The 20,130-nt window shown below is 43.0% G+C and overlaps 1 protein-coding gene across 3 annotated transcripts; it reads right to left on the bottom strand.

Moving 5' to 3' along the window:
- Positions 1-134: 134 nt before the first annotated feature.
- On the bottom strand, positions 135-7,606 carry LOC133884645 (TOM1-like protein 6). Of its 3 annotated transcripts, XM_062324134.1 has the most exons (10): positions 7,196-7,606; positions 5,038-6,387; positions 4,486-4,564; positions 4,306-4,404; positions 3,540-3,653; positions 2,874-3,043; positions 2,697-2,778; positions 2,220-2,305; positions 1,327-1,572; positions 135-1,239 (listed from the first exon to the last, which is right to left on the bottom strand). In XM_062324134.1, the coding sequence occupies exons 3-10, from the start codon at positions 4,525-4,527 to the stop codon at positions 477-479; spliced, it is 1,602 nt and encodes a 533-aa protein (XP_062180118.1). In that variant the 5' UTR covers positions 4,528-4,564; positions 5,038-6,387; positions 7,196-7,606; the 3' UTR covers positions 135-476. The 3 variants fall into 3 exon arrangements, with proteins under 3 accessions (XP_062180118.1, XP_062180117.1, XP_062180119.1); XM_062324133.1 differs by lacking the exon at positions 5,038-6,387; XM_062324135.1 differs by lacking the exons at positions 4,486-4,564; positions 5,038-6,387.
- Positions 7,607-20,130: the final 12,524 nt, after the last annotated feature.

The raw sequence follows: 20,130 nt of genomic DNA on the forward strand, positions 1-20,130 counted from the left end.
GTTTGCTTTTGATTTCACATTTTATTCCCTGAACCTGTTATTTCTGCTATCTTCTTGCTAATATAAAGTTGGGCAGAGCTGCTAAGAGCAGTTTCCTTAAAAAATGCTAAGAGCAGTTTCCTTAAAAAATGCTGTTTAAGAGGAACTGGTTTTTGCCATTCAGAAAATCTGCATAACAAAGAGTCTGATGCTTTCATATAGCATGTATTGGCATAAATTATTTATGAACAAATCAGCATGTTCCCGAGAATCAGAAAGCATCAACCAGATCAGTCTAACATAGCTATAGGAAACCTCACGACGTTGCAGGCAGGCTGACAACATGAAAGGTCAAGACAAGCGAACAACCCAGCATGACAAACATTCTTTTGAAGTTTATTTTCCGTTGTAGGCAGGCTGACAACATGAAAGGTCAAGACAAGAGAACAACCCTGCGTGACAAACATTCTTTTGAAGTTTATTTTCCGTTGACATTACTATGCCTTGTATGGACTTGAAGTGTCACCGCCAACAGTACTGCCTACTTTCAGGCTACCATCTGAATTTCTCTCGAACAAATCATCGAAGAACTTGTTGGAAGAAACATAAGATGGCCTGCGAGCCCCTGCAGACAATGGTTGCTTCAGGTTCCGATTTATTGGTGACTCCGAACTAGCACTTCGAAGTGGCACCCCGAAAGAATGTGATTGCTGTAGAGGCCTCAGATTCGATGGCGAGTTGGAAGTGGACTGATGCTGAGACGATGATGCTACAAAAGGGTTCGATTCGGTGCTATTCTGGGAGGCCCATGGCGGTGGTGGGTAAGCAAATGAGTTGTAGGGCAATTGTGACTGAGTTGGTGTCTGTTGCTGAACTCCTGCGGTTTGAGACTGAGGCTGAGCCCACGGAGCGACATAATGTGCAGTTGCATGTCCTTGGTTTGCATGATAAGGCTGTGGATGATCACTGGCTGGTGAGCCACCTTGATTCAAGGCTGGTTCAGTTGTCACTGGGGTATAGGGCGGCGATGGGTTTGACGATATGGTGAGTGCAAGAAGGTCAGTCATAACCTGCTCTTCTGGAGAAATCCTCACAGGGGCTGGAGGATCAGGCAGAGATAATGCATTGCTTGGAACGGATGATGAAGTTGTAGAGGGAACAGAAGCTGCTGGACTGGCTATTCCCTCATGGATGGTTGACGAAGTTGTGCCTAAACCAGAAGAGGCGTTCTCAGCGTTTGTGGACCTGAATTTCGACTTCCTGATCAAAAGTAACCGTCAGCTCTGTATGATACAGGAAAAAGGAACTAAGTATGAAATGAGAAGATTGGCACAGTGACAGTATGACCTGCGAGCTAGCAGAGAGAACTCGTCGTCTTCATCTTCTTCTTCTTCATCATTCAAAACGTTAGTTGGTACAAATGTTGGAGCAACTTTTGCACCTAGGTTCGGAGCGGTTCCTGCTGGTAATTCACTACCCACATCTGTTACTTCAGCTGGTAGAGGAGAACCTGATGCCATCGCATCATGTTTCTCAATTAGAGTTTGTAATTTATCATTTAAGTCAAGAGCCTGGCCCAAGAGTTCCTCATCCCTGTAATGCAGAAGAGGAACTTCAGGCAATTAGTTTGGCAGTATAGACTGATGGTTGATACGAAAAACAATAACATCTTTTACAAATGTCATCCTGTAAAATGACCCATCTGAGGAATGCTTGCTACTAGCAACATTATTTTGCTATTCAAAGATTTGTCAGATGACAAACTGTCCTATATTACAAAAAACTAAAAGAGGATGTGTCCAAGCTAGGAAGTTGATGTGACCAATGTACTTATTTTTCCAGTGAACCAACTACTTAAAAACCAGCTGTTGCAAGAATGTCATATGCTAGATTCTAATGCATGACAATTTAATATTTATCCTCCTCAAAAGGCTAAGAGCCTACAGGGAACAGTGTCACTAATGTTCTCTAGACCCTGCTTTTAAGTGATGTGACGAACAATCTCTATTCCGACTTCATAGTCACTGCAAGATGTACATTAAACAATAGTCTTTGTCCTTAGCGTCCTAAATTTGTAGTGTAAACTCAGTATCTTCAAAAATGTAAGTTTTACATGTAAACCAAACAGCTCCCACGTCCCAGCAGCCTAATAGAATAAACTGATGATATGCCCACTGGTAGACATTTGTCCCTGAACTAACAGATCATAGATGAAGAACAGAATATTCATAGTCACATACCTCACTGAACTTACTGAACTCATGATCCTTTTCTGGTCTGACCGACATTGGTTCATAAGTTCTGTGATAATTTCATCATTGACAGCCTGTGCGTTAATAAAATGTCAAAAATGTTAATTTGCACATGCTCATTTATTTCATACTAGGGTTTAGATATATACAAAGAGAGATGAGCCACATGATCCTGGTTTATCACAGCTAGCCAGCCTACAAGGAAGATTTGTGGGACACACACTACACATATACTTAACAAGAATCATATAATGGGTACTAACCAAATCAACAGTTGCATCAACGCTGCAAAATTAAACTCGAATGTAGGTTGCTTGCAAAACGCAAATTAGTGCACTCAAGGATACAGCAGTAATGAACTTAACAATCTGCTTAGTTTCACATTAACTAATATAAAACTTATTAACATAAAAAAGAATGTTGCATATACAAAAAAAATGATCATATATATATATATATGCTTACGTCGTGATCATTTGGATTCACAGCTCTCAACATCTCAGTCAATAGTTCCACAGCCCCCAGCATGCGTTCCAAGTCTGACATGCTAAACAGATAAAAGCATGTCATGTAGGCTGTAGCACAGAACACATAAAAGATCCATATTGCCATCCAAAATATATATTTTTTAAGTATAGTCACCTCAGAGAAGCCCCATTTGATGACATTGCGTCATCAAGCCTCGAGGAAGAATTGACTGTCATTCCATACCCTGCTTGAAGATATGACGGCAAAGATGCTGGGCGTGTGACCGGAGGAGTAAATATTGGTGCAGCATCAGGTGAGCGCTTAGGAAATTCTATACCAGATCGCTGCAAGTAAAAATATTCATTGGTTCATGCAAAATAAGCTGCCAAGCTGAACTAATCTCCTTAAAGGAATAATTTAGACAGAGCAAACAAAAACATGACTGAAAGGTGTATGGAAGAGATGTACTTCTAAACTGTTCTCGTGAAGTCATACATGTGCTATCAATGTGTTTGTTCATGCAGTTTAAATCACACACCAAATTGTTTTTCAATATGGTTCTTGACAAATTTTCAGAAAGTACGGTTCTTGAACAATTTTGACTAGAGTGCAAAAAGAAAAGGTGCAGAAAGTAGAGTTAACTTCCCTTGAACTCCCTTAGTGATAGTTCCAAGGTACTTGTTGGGCTTTTTATGCACTCAAGGTTAAAGTTGACACATAACAGGATAAGAAATCATGATACAACCCTGCGTCACATGGAAGTGGCTCTAATAGTGCTTAAGTTAAATGTGCTTCCCATGTAATTTAGCTTTCTGGTAGTTCAATTGACATCAAACACACCTTTAATTCAGCATATGCCCAGTAATAATGAGGGTGCTTGCCACCAGGCCCACCAAATGCTTCTTGCCAAGAATCCAGGAGTGTCAGAATTTTGTCCCTCACTTGCATATCTGCCTGTGAGAGCAGTCAACAAACTTATTGAAAACAGAGTGAAAAAGGAGTTCCAAGATATTTACGCTACATATGCTAATTCAAATGTATAGTCACAAACCCACAGTGAATCTAGCATTTAGCAAGTTCTCTGTTTGAGCAAAGATTGGATGAAATAATATTACAGCCAAAAAGAAAAAGAAAATACCAAGATCTTAGTACAGAGTCCAAAATATTGTCTTCTTTTCTTAAAAAAATCAAAAATATAAAAATGAAATTTCAAAATAAAATTATGGCTTGTTTCAGTGAATCAAACACAAAATATCCACTCACTTAAAGTGTTGCATCCATATGCATACTGATTATAATAGTCATTTCGACATTGAACAAATAAGAATAGATGCATCTTTCAAAACACCAAATTAAAGTTTACGGAAAAGTCTGTAAAAATCTGTTCAGCTTGGAATCAAATTATATCATATATGGCATGCAGCCACATATTTACCGAAAGGAAAAGATCTTTAAATATGCATGCCACCATATAAGTCCAAGATTCAGAAGACTATCATTCACTGACTTGCTGCAGGTGGTATTTTTTATTTTTCTCAACCACAAACAATAGAATGGCATGTAGATAAAAGCCCAAAAATGCCATAAGGAAAAACAGAAAACTAACCTTTTTCTTCACAATTTTCATCATTTCCTCCAGTATATTGCGTTCTATGACTTGGAAATGCACATGATCGCCACAATTCTTTACTAGAGTCTCTAATAGCTGTAAAGCAATTTCACGGCATTCTCTCACATAAGGACAAACATGAAAGGATTAAAAAGTTATTTAAGCACGAAAGCGTACCGTCAAAGCAAGAAATTGGACATTTGAATTCTTGTGCTGCATACGTTTTTTCACAGCTTTAATCACCTCTTTTGCTTGACTGGATCAATATAATATTGTTAACTCAGTCATTACTATTTTAAGAAACATATATATACAAAAAAAATACTTGACCCATTCTGTCATGCTGTATGACCTTTACAAATCCTAAAATTCCAAAGGAAATATTTTTATTAAAAAAGTAAGAAACTGAGGCTAGCTCGGTTGGTTTGAGGTGAGGGCGTGCACCCCACAACCCAGGCGTACACCCCACAACCCATATCTTTTTGGCTCAAAAATGGGTGTCTATTTCTTTGTGATATGAAATTACCTGCTTCCTCCTAGGTAGCCTTGTTTTTTTTATTTTCAATGGACACAATTTTCTGATGCAATGCCGTTCCATATCCAATGCAAAATGTCACCCAAAATGAATAGCGTTGATCATAAAAAAAATCTGATTGGATTTCTTTACCTAGGATTATAAACATAGTTTAAGGCTTTAATTTAAAGTAGATTTGAGAAAAAAATTCTTACAGCCCTTCCTCTTTGAAAAATGATGATCCCACGAGGAGTCTTCATTCCTATTGTTTCTGTGGTGAGAGATGGGCAGCAAACCCTTTTCCGGTGTGATCGTTGGCTCCATGGTCAATCATTGTTAGAATTGGTGCCCAATCTTGTAAAGCTGGTTGCTAAACGCCTCTTTTCTCGGCGAACTGTAGCTGAGGCTCTCAATGATCAGCAGTGGCTAAGAGATGTCAAGGGATCTCTTAACATTCTGGCGGTTACCGAGTACCTCAAGCTTTGGGACCTACTGCAAGGAGTTTCCCTTCAGCCGAGTGTACACGACTTGCATCTTTGGACTCTCTCATCTTCGCGTTCTTACTGGGTTTCTTCGGCTTACAGAAGGTTCTTTACGGGATGCATAGGCTTTGAGCCTTGGGAGTATTTGGAAATCATGGGCCCCTCCTCGATGCAAATTCTTTCTATGGCTTGCGGTGCTCAACCGATGTTGGATGGCCGATAGATTCGCTCGACGTAACCTTCCACACCCGCAGTGGTGTCTTCTTTGTAATCAGGTGGAGGAGACAATGCACCATCTTCTTTTGGAGTGTGACTTCTCTCGTCAGGCTTGGTTTCCATGTTAAACCGAGTGGGGTAGTCGTATGTAACTCCTCAGTTGCATGAAGTTTCCTTTGAGGACTGGTGGAGAGGTGCCTTTGCTCGAGTGCCAGCTGCCAGTCGTCCGGGTTTCAATTCCCTGGTTATGCTGGTTTCCTGGTTGCTCTGGAAGCATAGAAACTCTTGTGTCTTTGATGGCCTTGCCCCAAGCCTTCCTAGGCTGGAGCATGCTCTTTGGGATGAGGCCTCAGTGTGTTGTGTTGCGGGAGCAAAAGGGTTGTCTTCTTTGTTGTTGTAACCTCTAGAGTGGTGTTGGTCCTCTTATTTTTGTGTTCGCACCCCCAGCCTTCCTTTCTCGTATTTTCCTCTTTTTTCCGTCTTGTTTATAGCATTGGTTTTCTTCTTTTTTGCTTTGGCTGCCGAGTGCAGTTCGTATCTTTTTTTAATTCCTTCTTAATATAATGATGGACAACTCTTCTGCCGGTTTGAGGAAAAAGTTGATTTCTGTTGATATCATCATCAGTGCAGTTACTAACGAAGATGGGGATATGGTCACTCAGAACTTGCAGCTAATGAGGATTGCCGTGAAAAGATAGGTCGCAACAGTTTCAACATTCTGTGCTCATTGCCGGGAAGATTGATAATTACTGTCCCCTTATAAAACTGCTTGAAAGATGGCCCTTAGGGAAAAAATGCTGATATGATACACTTCTTGTTTGATCCATTACATGTTTTGTCTGTGCTAAAATGCATTAGCTATTTGACCTATATTTCACATGGAACTATTGAGTCGATTGCCCAATTTTCTCAATTAGCATAAACCTTTTAGCAGAAGGCAATGTATGAAGTTCAACATAGTATCACATCCCAAATAAACCTTTTTTATGAGAAAGTAGCAAGGCAATTTAGAATGAGTACGAAGGAGGAAATCAAAAGGATCATGGTTCATCTCCACCTTTTACAGCTGTATTTTGCTAGTAAGTATATGAAAATCCATTGTATCGGATGCGTGATAATACATTCTATTAAGGCAGCTGCTCTGAACAATATTTCCTTAGGTTGTATTTGAGGAAAAATACTAAACGGATACTCCATATGTTGCAGAGTACAAACAGAACGAACTAATAATGAGATCAAATTCCTAAATTTTCTGTCGACATGATGACCACTCGAAAAAGGCAACCTTCCCGCACGCACTCGATTGCATACGCATACTTTATTTGCATGAAAAAAGGTCCGGTATTTACTCCTGTCGTGCTGGTTTCAGAGGAAATTGCAGATTGTGCCGTTACTTTCTGTGGCGATGATAACTTATAGGTACAGAGAGTAGGGGAAAGTTAAAAGGGCCAAAATTGGAGAAAGAATCGATTGTTTGCATCAATAGCACATTGATAGTTTGATGATAGAACAGAGCCGAGCAAAAAATATTCTCCTGTTACTAATTAAAGGAACCCACTTTTCCCTTCGTTCTTTGGGTGTCATGAACACCATCTTTTTGCCATTATTGCGGTGGCACAGGAACCAAGAATTCAAAACAGAAAAAGAAGACGATGGAGAGGAGAAAGAGACATACCCGTGATCAGAGTTGACAGCGTCGCAGATGTCGATGTTGAGGGTCCAGTCGGGGCCCAGCAGCAGCTCGTTGGTCGCCTTCTCCACCCTCACCGCCGGCGAGGACGCCATCAATCTCTGCGCTTCTCTCTCGTGCCAAGACAAGCGAGGAGGTCCGATGAAGAGAGTGGGGAAACCCCAACGGGAAGGGAGATGGGGACGGTGGGAGAGACGAGGAAGGAGGAGGAGACGCGGAAAGGGGGCTGCGGTATTCGTGGGAGTGGAGAGTCGGATGGATCACTGGGTGGCGCGCGGTAAACAACAAAAACGGGCGGCCATTGTTAGGGGGGCAGCGCATATATGCCTTTTCGGTCCACGGGAGGCTCCGCTCGCTCGCCGCCCCTGCGCCGTCCGCTGGCTGAAAGCAAAAGTAGAAGATGACGGCGAGCACTTCATTGTATTGGATCGGAGTTTCCATTTTCCATGGGTTGGACTTTTGTTATTTCTCGGTCACTTTGTCAATTATTATATCAGCAAACAATACATTGCATATATAAAGAGTATTGCAATTGTAGTTTGTAAGCGTAGTTGTAGTTTTAGGTGATTAACAGATAGAAAATATTCCAAGCGATTGAGAATTAGAGAAGATGTTATTTCATACCTAAGAGAACATGTCGCGCGACTCACTCAAATGATGACGCCGAACACTTTATTTTATTGGAGTTTCTAAAATTTTGTTATTACTCAGATAATCAATAGAAGAACATAAAATAAACAACTCACATGGTAATGTGGCTTTAAGCAAGGGATGAAACCAGCCATACCCCAAGCTCCAACCTGGCCATTCAAGTTTATGCTAGTTCTTAAAAATCTATCATTTATACAGTAAAATCTAATAAAATTTTGGATTCAATCCTCAGGTTGCTATGAATCTAGTTTCGTCACTGGCTTTAAACTATATAATTATATTTATTAGCTACTATGCGCCGACCAATTTACTTAAAAAGTCTACACCAATTTACCTAAAAATTCTAAACCGATGGAGCCCTATTTGCTACTGTTTCAGCTTAGCACTAGTAAGCAAAATGGTGGGCTCCATTTGCTACTCTAGAATCTGGACATGGCATGTCGACTTCTCCCTCCAAATGGCCACTATCTGCCGCCGCCCAGCGCTGTTGCGTACCTTGCCAAGTCGCCATTGTACACGTCAGCGCGCAAGAGGAAAGGGCAAAAGGCTAAGCTAGGCGAGTGGGAAAAGCTTTCATGATTCAACTGTTTGACTAGAAGCCGCTTAATTGCTTGGTTAATTACTTTCTTGTCTTGTTGATTATGATTTTTTTTTTTAAATCTCCTAGGTGACAGTGTGGCATGATGTGGCCGGAATGGGTTTTGATTTGCTTTTCTTTTTCGGGGTAGGGTTTTGATTTGCTTGTCACGGAGAAATGGGCGGCGCTCCCGAATTAAGAAGAGAAATGTGTCGTTGTTATAGTGTGTGCGTGCCTGATAGGAATTATAGGTTGAGGCTAGCCTCTCCTCTCTTGACCTGTGCAGGTGTAATTCTATTCTCCTTGGAATTAGTACTGGACAATAAAAAAACTTAGCTCGTGAGCTGACTCGACTCAACTCGATGGAATTTTTAACGAGGCAAGCTTATTATTTAACTCGTTTCGTTAAGGAGCTACCTAGCAAGCCGAGAGAAGCACAACATGGCCTTCTTGATGCAGGACAATTGAGATTTTGGAGAGCAGGAGCCCATCAAATAGTTGAATCGCTGGCCTGCTTACTCGCGTTCTCTCGTCTCTGAACTCGCAATGCCCTCTCACGTGTCTCGACTCATCCAAATCATAGTCGCCGCTGCAGCATGCAGGATGGGGTTTTGGCATCGGCGCATCGCCATTGCCACACACAGCAGCGCACCTACGCCCGTTCCCTCGCCGGTTGCTGCACTCGCGCCCATGCCCGCTCCCCCCTCGCCGCTACAGGTCAACATTGCCAAAGCCATGCCGCTGCACTCGTGTCCATGCCCGCTCCCTCACCAGCTGCTACGTCAGCTCGCACGGTCACGCCCACGCCTTCATGGATCGTCAGCCAAGTATGGAATCGATGAACAAGCACAGTGGGAAGGGGTTTAGGCTTCAACTCCCGAAGCATGTCCGACTCAACACCGATGGCGTCGACCAAGCTCGGCCGCGACCATGAATCACTGAGCTATATTGTTGGTTGTATTGTTGAGCTTTTAGTTCATGTTTGAGCCATTTTGAACTGGATGTTTTAGCTATTTAGACCTTGTTATATTTGTGATGTTTTTTAATCTGTGGCTGCCTCGTGAGCTTAATGAGCTGGCTTGAGCTCTTATCTAGTTGAGCCGAGTCGGTTTTTTAACTAGTTTCCTTAGCGAGCCAAGCTGAGCCTGCTCATTAGGTTAACGAGTAAGATCAGTCGAGTTGGTTTGACATCTAGCCCTATTTATCCCCGTTTGGATGGGTTATTTTTAGCTTTTCTCTAAAAAGAGTTAGAAGCTATCTAAATGGTTGGCTTCTGACCTCGGTTTCTAGTGATTTTTAGCTAGTTGAGAAAGCGGATGTAACTAAAATGAACTAAAAGTTGAGAAGCATATTCTGACTGGCTTTTCTCATTTTTTTGGTGTGCTGAGAAACTAAAAATTTATTATAAAAATCAACAACCAAAATTCAACAACCACAGTTACTTCCTTAGCTAGCCAGAAGCTCGGAAACCACATCCTATCCAAACGAGCCCTCAAAATGAATACACGTGCATTTGTCTTTTAAAAAAAAAAAAGTATTCGAGCCTTTTGGTTAACAACATAAATCATGCTAATAATATAGTGTTGAACCTATAAAGAATTCGATTCCCCGTTGGTAGAGCAACAAAATCACACATTGGGAATTTTTAGGCAATGTAATATCCAAAAAAATCCAATGTGTGTTTTGTTGCAGTAACAAATCACACGTTGAAATTTAGTTTGGTCCCGGGGGAACTAGCTGGAGGCTCCTTCCCTGCCTCAAGCCAGTGCTAGTCACTATTCTTCTCAAGGGAACATGTTTTTCAGTTAAGGGCTTGTTTGCATGCTAGGGAGCAAAAACCGAATGGAATTTAATCCCAAAGAAGATTTTTCATGTGCCAATGACACCCCACTCCTTGCAGAAGATAAAAACTCTACATGGGAAAAATTCCTGGCCATTGTTTGGGAGACATGGGAATAAAAATCCCGGCCAATAAAACATTCAGAAAGAACAAAGAATTTAAAAATGTTGCTAGAATATAGAAAATATGTGACATGGTTAATCTTTTGCTAGTACTGATACATGCATCCGATCAAGTTAATCATTATACTAGTCACCTACTAATTCAAAGCTTCAATACTTTTCTGATACTAAGGTGGAGGACACAACTCAAAGTGATTAGTTTATACAGACAACTCAATATTCAAAATACAGGAACGACTGAACTATGAGAATCACCCAAATGCTCCTAGATATTCAGCAAAACTGTAACCCATGAGCTCTAATCTGATCAAAATTAGACATGGGAGGACAAAAAAAAAAAGATGAGTAAAACAACTAAGTTATTTGTGTGACACATCATAATGCATGATAATTAAGAATGTAATATAAAAACTTAGTGAACAAATGATCAAGCACCCACACTGACGAGATTATAGGTCGTGGAGCTCCAAAATCACACAGGTTGACAGCAGGCTTGTGGTGATAGTGTGCTAGCAGGTGAAAGTGCATCAGATCCAAACTAGCTAGCATTAGCTTGTGCAAACCTAATTCGCTGTCACAAAATAACCATGGTTAACCATGAACGTTTGTTGAAATTTCGGCTTAATTCAAACATGCTCCATATGATGATGAGTAGTATTATACGATTATTCTATTGTGTACGAATCTCCTAGGGTTCTTTGGATTCTCGAAGCCTACAATTATATCGGGGAAATGAGTCCCTAGATATATGGAAACTACCTGCGGGTTCCAGGGTATCCTTAAATGAGGAAGTCTATCCCTAAGTTTAAAGATAGCATAATTCTACTCGGAAAGGAGTCTGCATACTATACGCCAACCCCTGTATATATATGGAGCCAAGGACCCTGCGGAGGACAGATCACAAACCTAACAGAAGCAACAAGCGCTCAACGAACCTAAAGCCTTATGCAATCATGATCTACATCAACATCTCGCTGAGACTACGCACGAGAAACCTTCGACTAGGTTTAGATCCCATCTAGGCTAGCTAAGATCCCCTTGTAGTCTATCTCGAAAATCAATACAAGAACATAGGACACATGGCTATTATTCTTCAGGAGGCCCAAACCAATATAAATCGATATCTTCTGGTGCATGATTCAGCAAGAGAAAGTATCTCGTACTCTAATCACGTATTCGTAAGATCAGCGGTTTACTAATCATCGACTGTTGGTGTCATCCGTGGGGATCATGGCCAAGGATGTTGTATCTTTTCCACAAAACATGTCTCCAACTTTACCAAAGTTTACACCAAGAATCGGCTACTTGGATGAGGGGTTCTACGACAACTTTGCCCTCCTTCCCAACAAGGATCTGAAGATCGGTCGGATGGACCTGGGAGAAAACTTCCCTAGTGATGAGTCCAGTGATGAGGTAAGTTGTTTCATGGATCAATGTGCCAGAGATTACGACATTGAGCTTGAATCACTCAATAACCAAGACGATCACGCAAGCGATGTTCACCACAAGTCAGGATCTTTTCCTGCGCTTTTTGACAACATGGATTGTCGAAGAACCTACCTAGAGGCATACTCCAAAGACAAGTCCATGATGGATGTAGACTCCTTATCTAGCGGAACGTACCACCTAGAAGTTTTCACCATCAGGAATGAAAGCGCCACTCCATCTAATCTAGATGATAACCTAGCGAATCCATGAGATCTCGTTGATCCGGTCGAGGGAAATAATAATCAACCCCTGCCGACGACAACGTCTCGTGACCAAATCCAAAAACCTACTAGGAACGTGGATCCAACCACTTTGTACCATCAGCAAGGTGCCTAGTGTTTCAGATTTGGGGCTGCTCAAAGGCTCCAAAGTCTACAGGATGTGCTTTGACAGCCTCCCACCACAGATTTGTCTACCCCTAAGGGCAAGAACTGGCTCAACTTGATGGATGACCTCACCAAGCAAGCTCAGGTGCATGCTAAGTCATCTCATCAAGAAGCAGTTGCTAACATATCTACTCGAGGAAAGTCCCACGATGCTCCTTGTCTTTAGGAGTTAGATCCAAAAAGATGGAATCCTTGGAACCAAACTGGTAGGGAAGACGACCGACCTCAGCGTCATCGTAGGACTTCACTAATCCAGAACAATCCCATCTTGGACCTACACAAAGTCCTTGACAAGCGAAGATGCTCAAGGATTCCTGAGGAATATTCGACCTCTCCTCGATGACGTAACCAGAGGTCACCCTAACGCCACAGTTGTTCGAGTTGAGGTCATGGCCGGTCTCTGACCCCTACAAGCGGAGCACCCATGGCCACCTGACTCTCTCAGGGTGCCATCAATGGGTGATAGGCATTCTCTCCAGACCTTCGGAGGGTTAATTGGCCAACCTAGTTCTGACCTGGGTCAATTGAGACATACAACGAGACTATCAATCCCGTTGAGTTCCTCCAAATCTACACTACGACCATCCAAGTGGCTGGGGGATGGTAAGATCATGGCCAATTACCTCCCCGTAGCTCTTGAAAGGTTAGTGTAAAGATTGGTGATGTACTAAGAGGGGAGTGAATTAGGACACTTAAAAGTCTAAACCAAAATGACTCCAAAAACATCACAAGATAAATCTATATCAAATTCTATCTAAATATGTTCTAGGTTTATCTAGTGTGTCTATTCTACCATTCAAAAGGTTTACAACCTAAGCCAATCCTAGAAAACTACTCTAGGAAAGTAAATTCACAGAGGTAGATTACAAGAATGTAAATGCGGAAGTGTAAAAATGGTAGAGAAAACAAACTCAGCACAAGGGATTTTTATCATATGGTATCGATGGTATGAATACCACCCTTAGTCCATGTTGGAGCTCAACCAAAGATATGCTCCCGGTCGCCAAGACCCTTCCGGTCACGACTCTTGAGTCACCAAGTCACAAATGCCTCAACCTGGATGAGCCACCAAGTCATAAAGGCAAGGCCTCACCACTAGCCTCTCTCTAGGTCACTTGTCGCCGTCTTCACTTCGGCGCTTGAGACACCAAAACAAGGGTCTTCGTGTCCCCATACAAGCGTCTTGCCGTCGCTCCACACTAAGTCAGAGGGTCAACAAGCTTGAGCAACTCCGGCTCAAGGTGTCGGTGAGTCACCAAGACTCCAAAGTGCTGATGTACCACCTATTACAAATTAGAATCACTCCTTGATCCACTCTCTAGGTAACAATCACCTAGCAACACTTTCTCTAGGCCTATAAGTACTAATAACTCACTAAACATGTGCTTAATTGCCTTAGATGATTACATTAAGCACTTCGGTGGCTTGGATGTCTTCTCAAGTGTCTCCATGTTTCTTTGGACTCCAGCAGCATGCCACACCTTCAAAAGACTGAGTGGGGGGATATTTATAGTCTCAAACCCACCAATTAGCCGTTTTCCCAATGACTCAGAAAAGTTGTTAACACGGGATGATCCGGTGGGAACAGTAGTACTAATATCGGATCATCCGGTGAGTACATCTTCAGAAACTAGCCGTTGGACTCCCACTCAAAATCATCATGAACACCAGATACTCCCGTGTATATTTTATCTCCATCACCGGACTATCCGATGAGTTATCCTGAGCCAGATCATGCTAATTCTTCTCTGAGAAAACACTTTGGTGTAAGCCTTCGATGCACTTCCTCTTGACACCGGACAATCCAGTTAGTTCATTTTAGTTCTTCATCACTTGGAATCCCTTCTGCAAAAATTGCTCTGGTAAACCCTCCAGTGCACTCACTTCCCATCACTTGACCTTTCGGTCTGTTGTTCTCTGATCTTCAACACCTACAACCCTCTCTAGAAGAATTGCTCCAGTTTATATCTTCTGTTGATCACCGAACCTTTCAGTGTGCACCTTCTTCATCAACACTGGACTATCCAGTGGCTTCTTCAGTTTTGCTTTTCTCTGCAGATAAAGCTCATGTGATATACCTTGTTGAGCATTGGACTATCCGCTGAAGTCTTCAGCCTTCTCTCCCCCTTTGTCAGAGATGCTTCGGTGAGTTCAACACACAAAGCACCGAACCATCCGGTGAGAGTAATTCTCCTAGGACTTCTCCAATTCACTCAATCTTTGTCCCAGCTGCGGTAGCTTATTTATGTATCATATCCATGAGACATACTAAAGTATATACTTGATAAATATATTAGTCACAATAACTATGTTGTCATTAATCACCAAAATCATAATCATAGCCTAATAGGACCATTTTCGCTATAGTTAGCTAGGACCTAGAAAACCAACCTACCGCTAAGGACGATCTACTCGTGGGAGTATCTTTGTGACTTGTTTTGGGCAAACTTCCAAGCCACTTACGTTCGTCTTGACACAAAAAATGACATATTTTGTATCATCCAGATGAAGAAGGAGACCCTGCATGAGTTCATTCGACACTTCAGCAACACTTGAAACACCATCCCAAAGATAAATTGATGATGATGTCATCTAGGTGTTTACCCAAGGGGTTAGGAGCTGCTGGTGTGCTAAAGATGTCACCTTAGAAGAGATTACTACAGTCTAAGAGCTAATGGAGATTGTCGATAAGACAACCAATGCTGAGGAGGCTCTCGTGTTCATCAAAGAAAGGGATCAGTGCATCCAGCGCCCTCAACCCGGACTAGATGACGACTCGTCGAAGAACAAGCACAAGAATAAGAACTCAAAGAGAGACAAGGGTAAGAAAACTAAGACTGGTGAAGTTTTGGCAGATCTTTGTGACATGCATCCTGATAGGCATCCCAGCTCATCCTAGGGCAAGGGCAAGCAACTAGGCACCGGCAAGCACTCTAGCAAGCCCTGGTGCGACTTTCACTAAACCGACAGCCACTGTCTCCAACAGTGTCGCGTCTTCCAGAAGGTGGCCAAAGCTAAGGCGAGAAGGTTAAGGGGAAGAAGAGTCACGTCACGACCTAGAGTAGGAATTCTAAATCCAGTGATGACTCGAACCAACTGCCTTTCCAGAAGGAGAATAGGATTGTCGACCACATGTTTAGTGGCTCAACATCCTATGAATCCAAATGGCAGTGCAAGACGGTGGCCCGGGAATTGCTGGCAACTGTCCTCAAGAGTCACCAGGCGGTCAAGTGGCCAAATGTTTAGATATCCTTTGACCAAGACAACTACCCAGAGAACTTTGTACAGCCCAACCTCTTCCCAATAGTGGTCGAGCCCATCATAAAAAACTACAAGGTTACCCAAGTGCTAATGGACAGAGGGAATTCCCTCAATATCCTCTTCACAAGTGTACTTGATGAGATGTAGATCTCTCAATTTGCCATCAAGCCAGTTACTCAAGCATTCCATGGTATAGTACCCGGATCTTTGGCCATGCCTATCATCTAGATAACGTTTACCATTACATTCTGGAAGCCCTACAACTTCCTAATGAAAAAAATTATATTCAACGTGGTCAATTTTGAGATGGCATTCAATACCATCTTAGGACGACCAACCCTAGCCAAATTCATGGTTGTTGTGCACTACACTTACCAGCGCATGAAGATTCCAGGGTCCTTGGGAGTCATCATCGTCTGAGGCTCCACCGTGATAGGTCTACACTAAGACAAGAGGAGCCTCGATGTGGCGGTACAACACCACCCGATAAGGAGACCAAGAACTTAAGGCACAAAGTAGCTGTGAAGTCTCACGGTGACATCAAGACAATTTCTCTGGACCTCAACAGAACCATCCAAGTCCTTCCGGGTTGGCTCCTCCCTAGACCAAAAATAGGAACTCGAGTTCATCACCTTCCTCTGGGCAAACACTGACATGATCGCATGGAAACTGTTAGGGGATGATCTCCCGTACCCCTTCGGATGGCAAGTTGAAGTTCGCTGGTAGCTGAGCACTGATGAATGCTGCAGTTATGTTTTAGGAAATGCAGGCGAAGGCTCTGGCGGGCCTTCGGTCAGAGGCCGAAGGTCGATCCGTGACTTCACTCGCCAGTGTAGGCAAAGGCTCTGGCGTGCCTTCGGCTGGAGGCCAAAGGTCGACCCGCAGCGCCGGGGATCAAGATAGGCGAAGATCATGGCAAACCTTCGGGTGAAGACTGAAGGGTGACCTACAGTGCAGTGACAGGGCTAGCCGAAGGCGCCTGGTGGACGTCGAAGCCCACATAGTCGCTCAAGGTATAGTTGTAATTATGCAAATATACTTGATAGTACCATAATGCCCCCGAATATGCTGAGAATGTGGCAGTTGAGGGGGTAAAACTGTAAATCCTAGCGTGGAGTGGTTGAGTACAGGCTATAAATAGGGTCATACTGTAACTGAGGTGACAGAGGAATTAAGATTATTTCACCCTCTAAACACGCGTCACACCCTGAAGCCTTCGACTTCCCCTCCAGGCGAAGGCCTTCCTTGTTTGGGGACTTAGGTTCCAACAGAAACTGTCCGACATGCTTGGTATCCTTAGGAAGGTGATTGAGCATAGGCTAGTTGTCCACTACAATGCCAAGCATGTGAGGTAGAAACTCTACCAGTTCGCACCTGACTGGAAAGAAGCGATCAAGTTGGGGATCGAGAGGATCTTGAAGGTAGGGTTCATCAGAGAAATGGAGCACCCCAAGTGGCTTGCTAACCCCATCATGGTTAAAAAGTCAAATGTCAAGTAGCACATGTGTGTGGACTTCAGCAACCTCAACAAAGCCAGCTCAAAGGATGCATTTCCTCTGCCTAGAATAGATAGTTGACTCTACCACCGAGTGCAGCTATCTAAGCCTTCTTGATGCCTCTGGTTATCACCAGATTATTATGTGTCCTAAGGACAAGGAGAAAACCTCCTTCATAACCCCTTTTGGGGTATTTTGTTATGTAAAGATGCCTTTCAGATTAAAGAGTGCTGACACTACATATCAACATGGTATGCAAATAAATCTTTATGACCAAATTGGTCGAAACATTGAAGCCTATGTTGATGACCTTGTCATCAAGTCCAAGAGGAAGGAAGACCTTATCTCTGACCTGCAAGAAACCTTCAACAAACTATGCAAGCATCAAGTCATGTTAAATCCAGAGAGGTGAGTGTGTCAACTCAGGAAAGCTACTCGGGTACCTAGTATCACACCAGGGGGTCGAGGTCAAACCCGAAAAGATCAGACCATCGAAGAAATGCGCCCCCCAAGTTAGTACGAGAAGTTCATAAACTAACCAGGTGCATAGTGGCACTCAGCTATTTTATCTTCCAACTCGGAGACCGGGGGCTTCCTTTCTTCAAGTTACTATGTCAACACAATAAGTTTGAATGGTAAGAAGAGACATTCCAAAAAATAAAAAGATATCCCCCTTTTGCTAGTCGCTCCCAACCGAGAAGAATAACTCTTGCTCCACATAGCAGTCGGACCACAGGCTGTGAGTGGAGTATTGGTAGTGGAAAGGGAAGTGTTTGACAAGAAGGAGAAGAGCCAGAGACTGATATACTAAGTTAGCGAAGTACTCTATGGTCCTAAGGAGCGCTACTCACAGGTGTAGAAGCTGCTATATACGGTACTGATGGTCTTCCATAAGCTAATGCATTATTTTTAGACTCATACGATCATTGTACCATCAATCTACCCACTCGAAGAGATCCTTCACAACAAAGACCCCATTGGACAAATCACCAAGTGGGCTATTGAACTCAGGAAATTCGACATTTGCTTTGTCCCTCGTACCATAATCAAGTCACAGGTACTCATTGATTTTGTCACGAATTGATAGAACTCGATCAACCCCAGGACAGCCGTAGACACATGGCCGACGTATGGACTCTCTACTTCGATGGGCCGTTGATGCTCCAAGGCTTGGGGTTGAGATAATACTTATCTCTCCTATAGGAGAAAGACTGCAATATGTCTTGCAATTAGACTTCCTGGCCATGAACAACATAGCCAAATAAGAAGGTTTGCTCGGTGGTCTTCAAGTAGCTTCTGTACTTGGTATCCACCGCCTTCTTGTGAAAGGGGATTCATAGTTGGTGGTGAAGCAAATTAGGAAGGAGTGTCAAACATCAGACAAGACCATGGTAGCTTACCTTGTGGAGGTGAGAAAGATGGAAAAGAAACTCATCAGACTTGAGGTTAGGTACATCCTGGGAAAGGATAAATGTCTTACCGATAGTCTTGCATGACTAGTCTTATCGCAATCTCCAGGATAAATTAGGATCTTCACATAAAGACTCTCGAAGTCGTCCATGAAATCCACTAATAACATAGCCAAAGGAGTGGTGGTCCACGAGACTTATAACCATCTCGAGTTTTCACCAAGAATCGACACTCCAAAAGGAGTCACAGGGGAACTCGTAGCTCCACTCGAATACGAGGATACAAGGATGGATCCAATCTGCAAGTTTCTTCTGGATCGAGTTATACCTTGGTGGATAGTGTCCTTTATCGCAGAGGTGCCCACAGAGTGCTCATGAGGTACATCTCTTAAAAGCAGGGTAATGAACTACTCGAATAAATCCATATAGGGGTATGCGAATCTCACGCTTCCTTCTAAACCCTACTCAGAAAGGCTTTCAGACAGGTTTCTATTGTCCTACGACTCTCCATGATGTGAATGAGATGGTTAAGAAATGTGCCAGGTGCTAATTCTATAGCAGGCACAATCACCAACCCGCCTAAGCCTTACAGATTATCCCTTGTTGTGGTAATCTATGACATGGAGCCTGGATATTCTGAGGCTCTTCTCGGTAGCACCTAAGGGCTTCAAGTTCCTTTTCGTCGCAATTGGTACCTTCACCAAATGGATTGAAGCTAAGCTAGTCGGAAGAATCACCTAGGAAGCAACCAAGAAGTTTATCATGAAGAGTGTCATGACAAGGTTCGGTGTCCTGAGTAGTATCATCACCGACAATGTCACTCAATTCTCTAACGCGGCTCGAGTACTGCGAGGAGCTAAGTACCAATGTCTAGTTCACATCGGTGGCTCATCCACAGAGCAACAGACCCAAAATCTCCTCTGGGTCGTGACCACCCTCGGATCAATCCCCTTGGACGACTTCACCCAAGAAACTTGTGAAGGCAACCTAAGGACAATGGGTTCAACCTCCCGAGGTGCCATGAATTATACCTCCCACTCCCTCGTGCAAGAGCTGGGACTCGATGGTTTTAGCCACTTGTCCTCCTCCCGGGTGATCTTCTTCGGGATCGCCTCTGGATCCTATTCGATTGAATGCTCTCTTCTCGATCATGAGGAAGTTGACTTGGCAGTCGGGTTAAGGAAGAGAACTAATGTTCTGTAAGGATTTTTTTAGTGAAAATCTTTATCATTCAAAGATACGTTAAGAAGTTTTACATGCAAAAGATGCTCTCTAAGCATCACTACATCCCCAAGTTCTAGTCCTATGACAACTCAGGAGATGAAGAAAGAGAAGACCCTAGTAAAAGAGTCTATGCTTTAAGTTCCTCCTACCAGAGCAACTGATGTAGAAATTGGCTGCTTCGTCGTAGTCATCGTCATCATCGGAGGGAGAAGGCGACGAGGAGTCCTTGGCCTCTTCCTTCTTCTCCTCCTCCAAGGCCTCTTCCTAGCATATCTCTTCCTCCAGAAAATCTCAGTCCACCTCTTCTTAGCATGAGGTCGGGGGATTGACAGATGAAACTCCACCCGATTACTCGATCTCGACAACAGCAGGGCCATCAACTACCTCCTCTTCCATAGTCTCCTCATAAGAAGAGATGATGATGAACTCATGTCACACCCAGTTTTAATGGCCAAAACCAAATACG

Source organism: Phragmites australis, chromosome 11 (genome assembly GCF_958298935.1).
Source record: "Phragmites australis chromosome 11, lpPhrAust1.1, whole genome shotgun sequence".
In the NCBI taxonomy this organism is placed as follows: Eukaryota; Viridiplantae; Streptophyta; class Magnoliopsida; order Poales; family Poaceae; genus Phragmites; species Phragmites australis.

Bases quoted from the DNA above. Each gene is read 5' to 3' on its own strand.
- LOC133884645 (XM_062324133.1), bottom strand. From the start codon at position 7,305: ATGGCGTCCTCGCCGGCGGTGAGGGTGGAGAAGGCGACCAACGAGCTG. The intron at 3,044-3,539 runs GTGTGTTTGATG...TTTTACTTGCAG, and splicing joins GGGCATATGCTGAATTAAAG to CGATCTGGTATAGAATTTCC. The intron at 2,306-2,696 runs GTAAGCATATAT...ATTAACGCACAG, and splicing joins TGAATCCAAATGATCACGAC to GCTGTCAATGATGAAATTAT.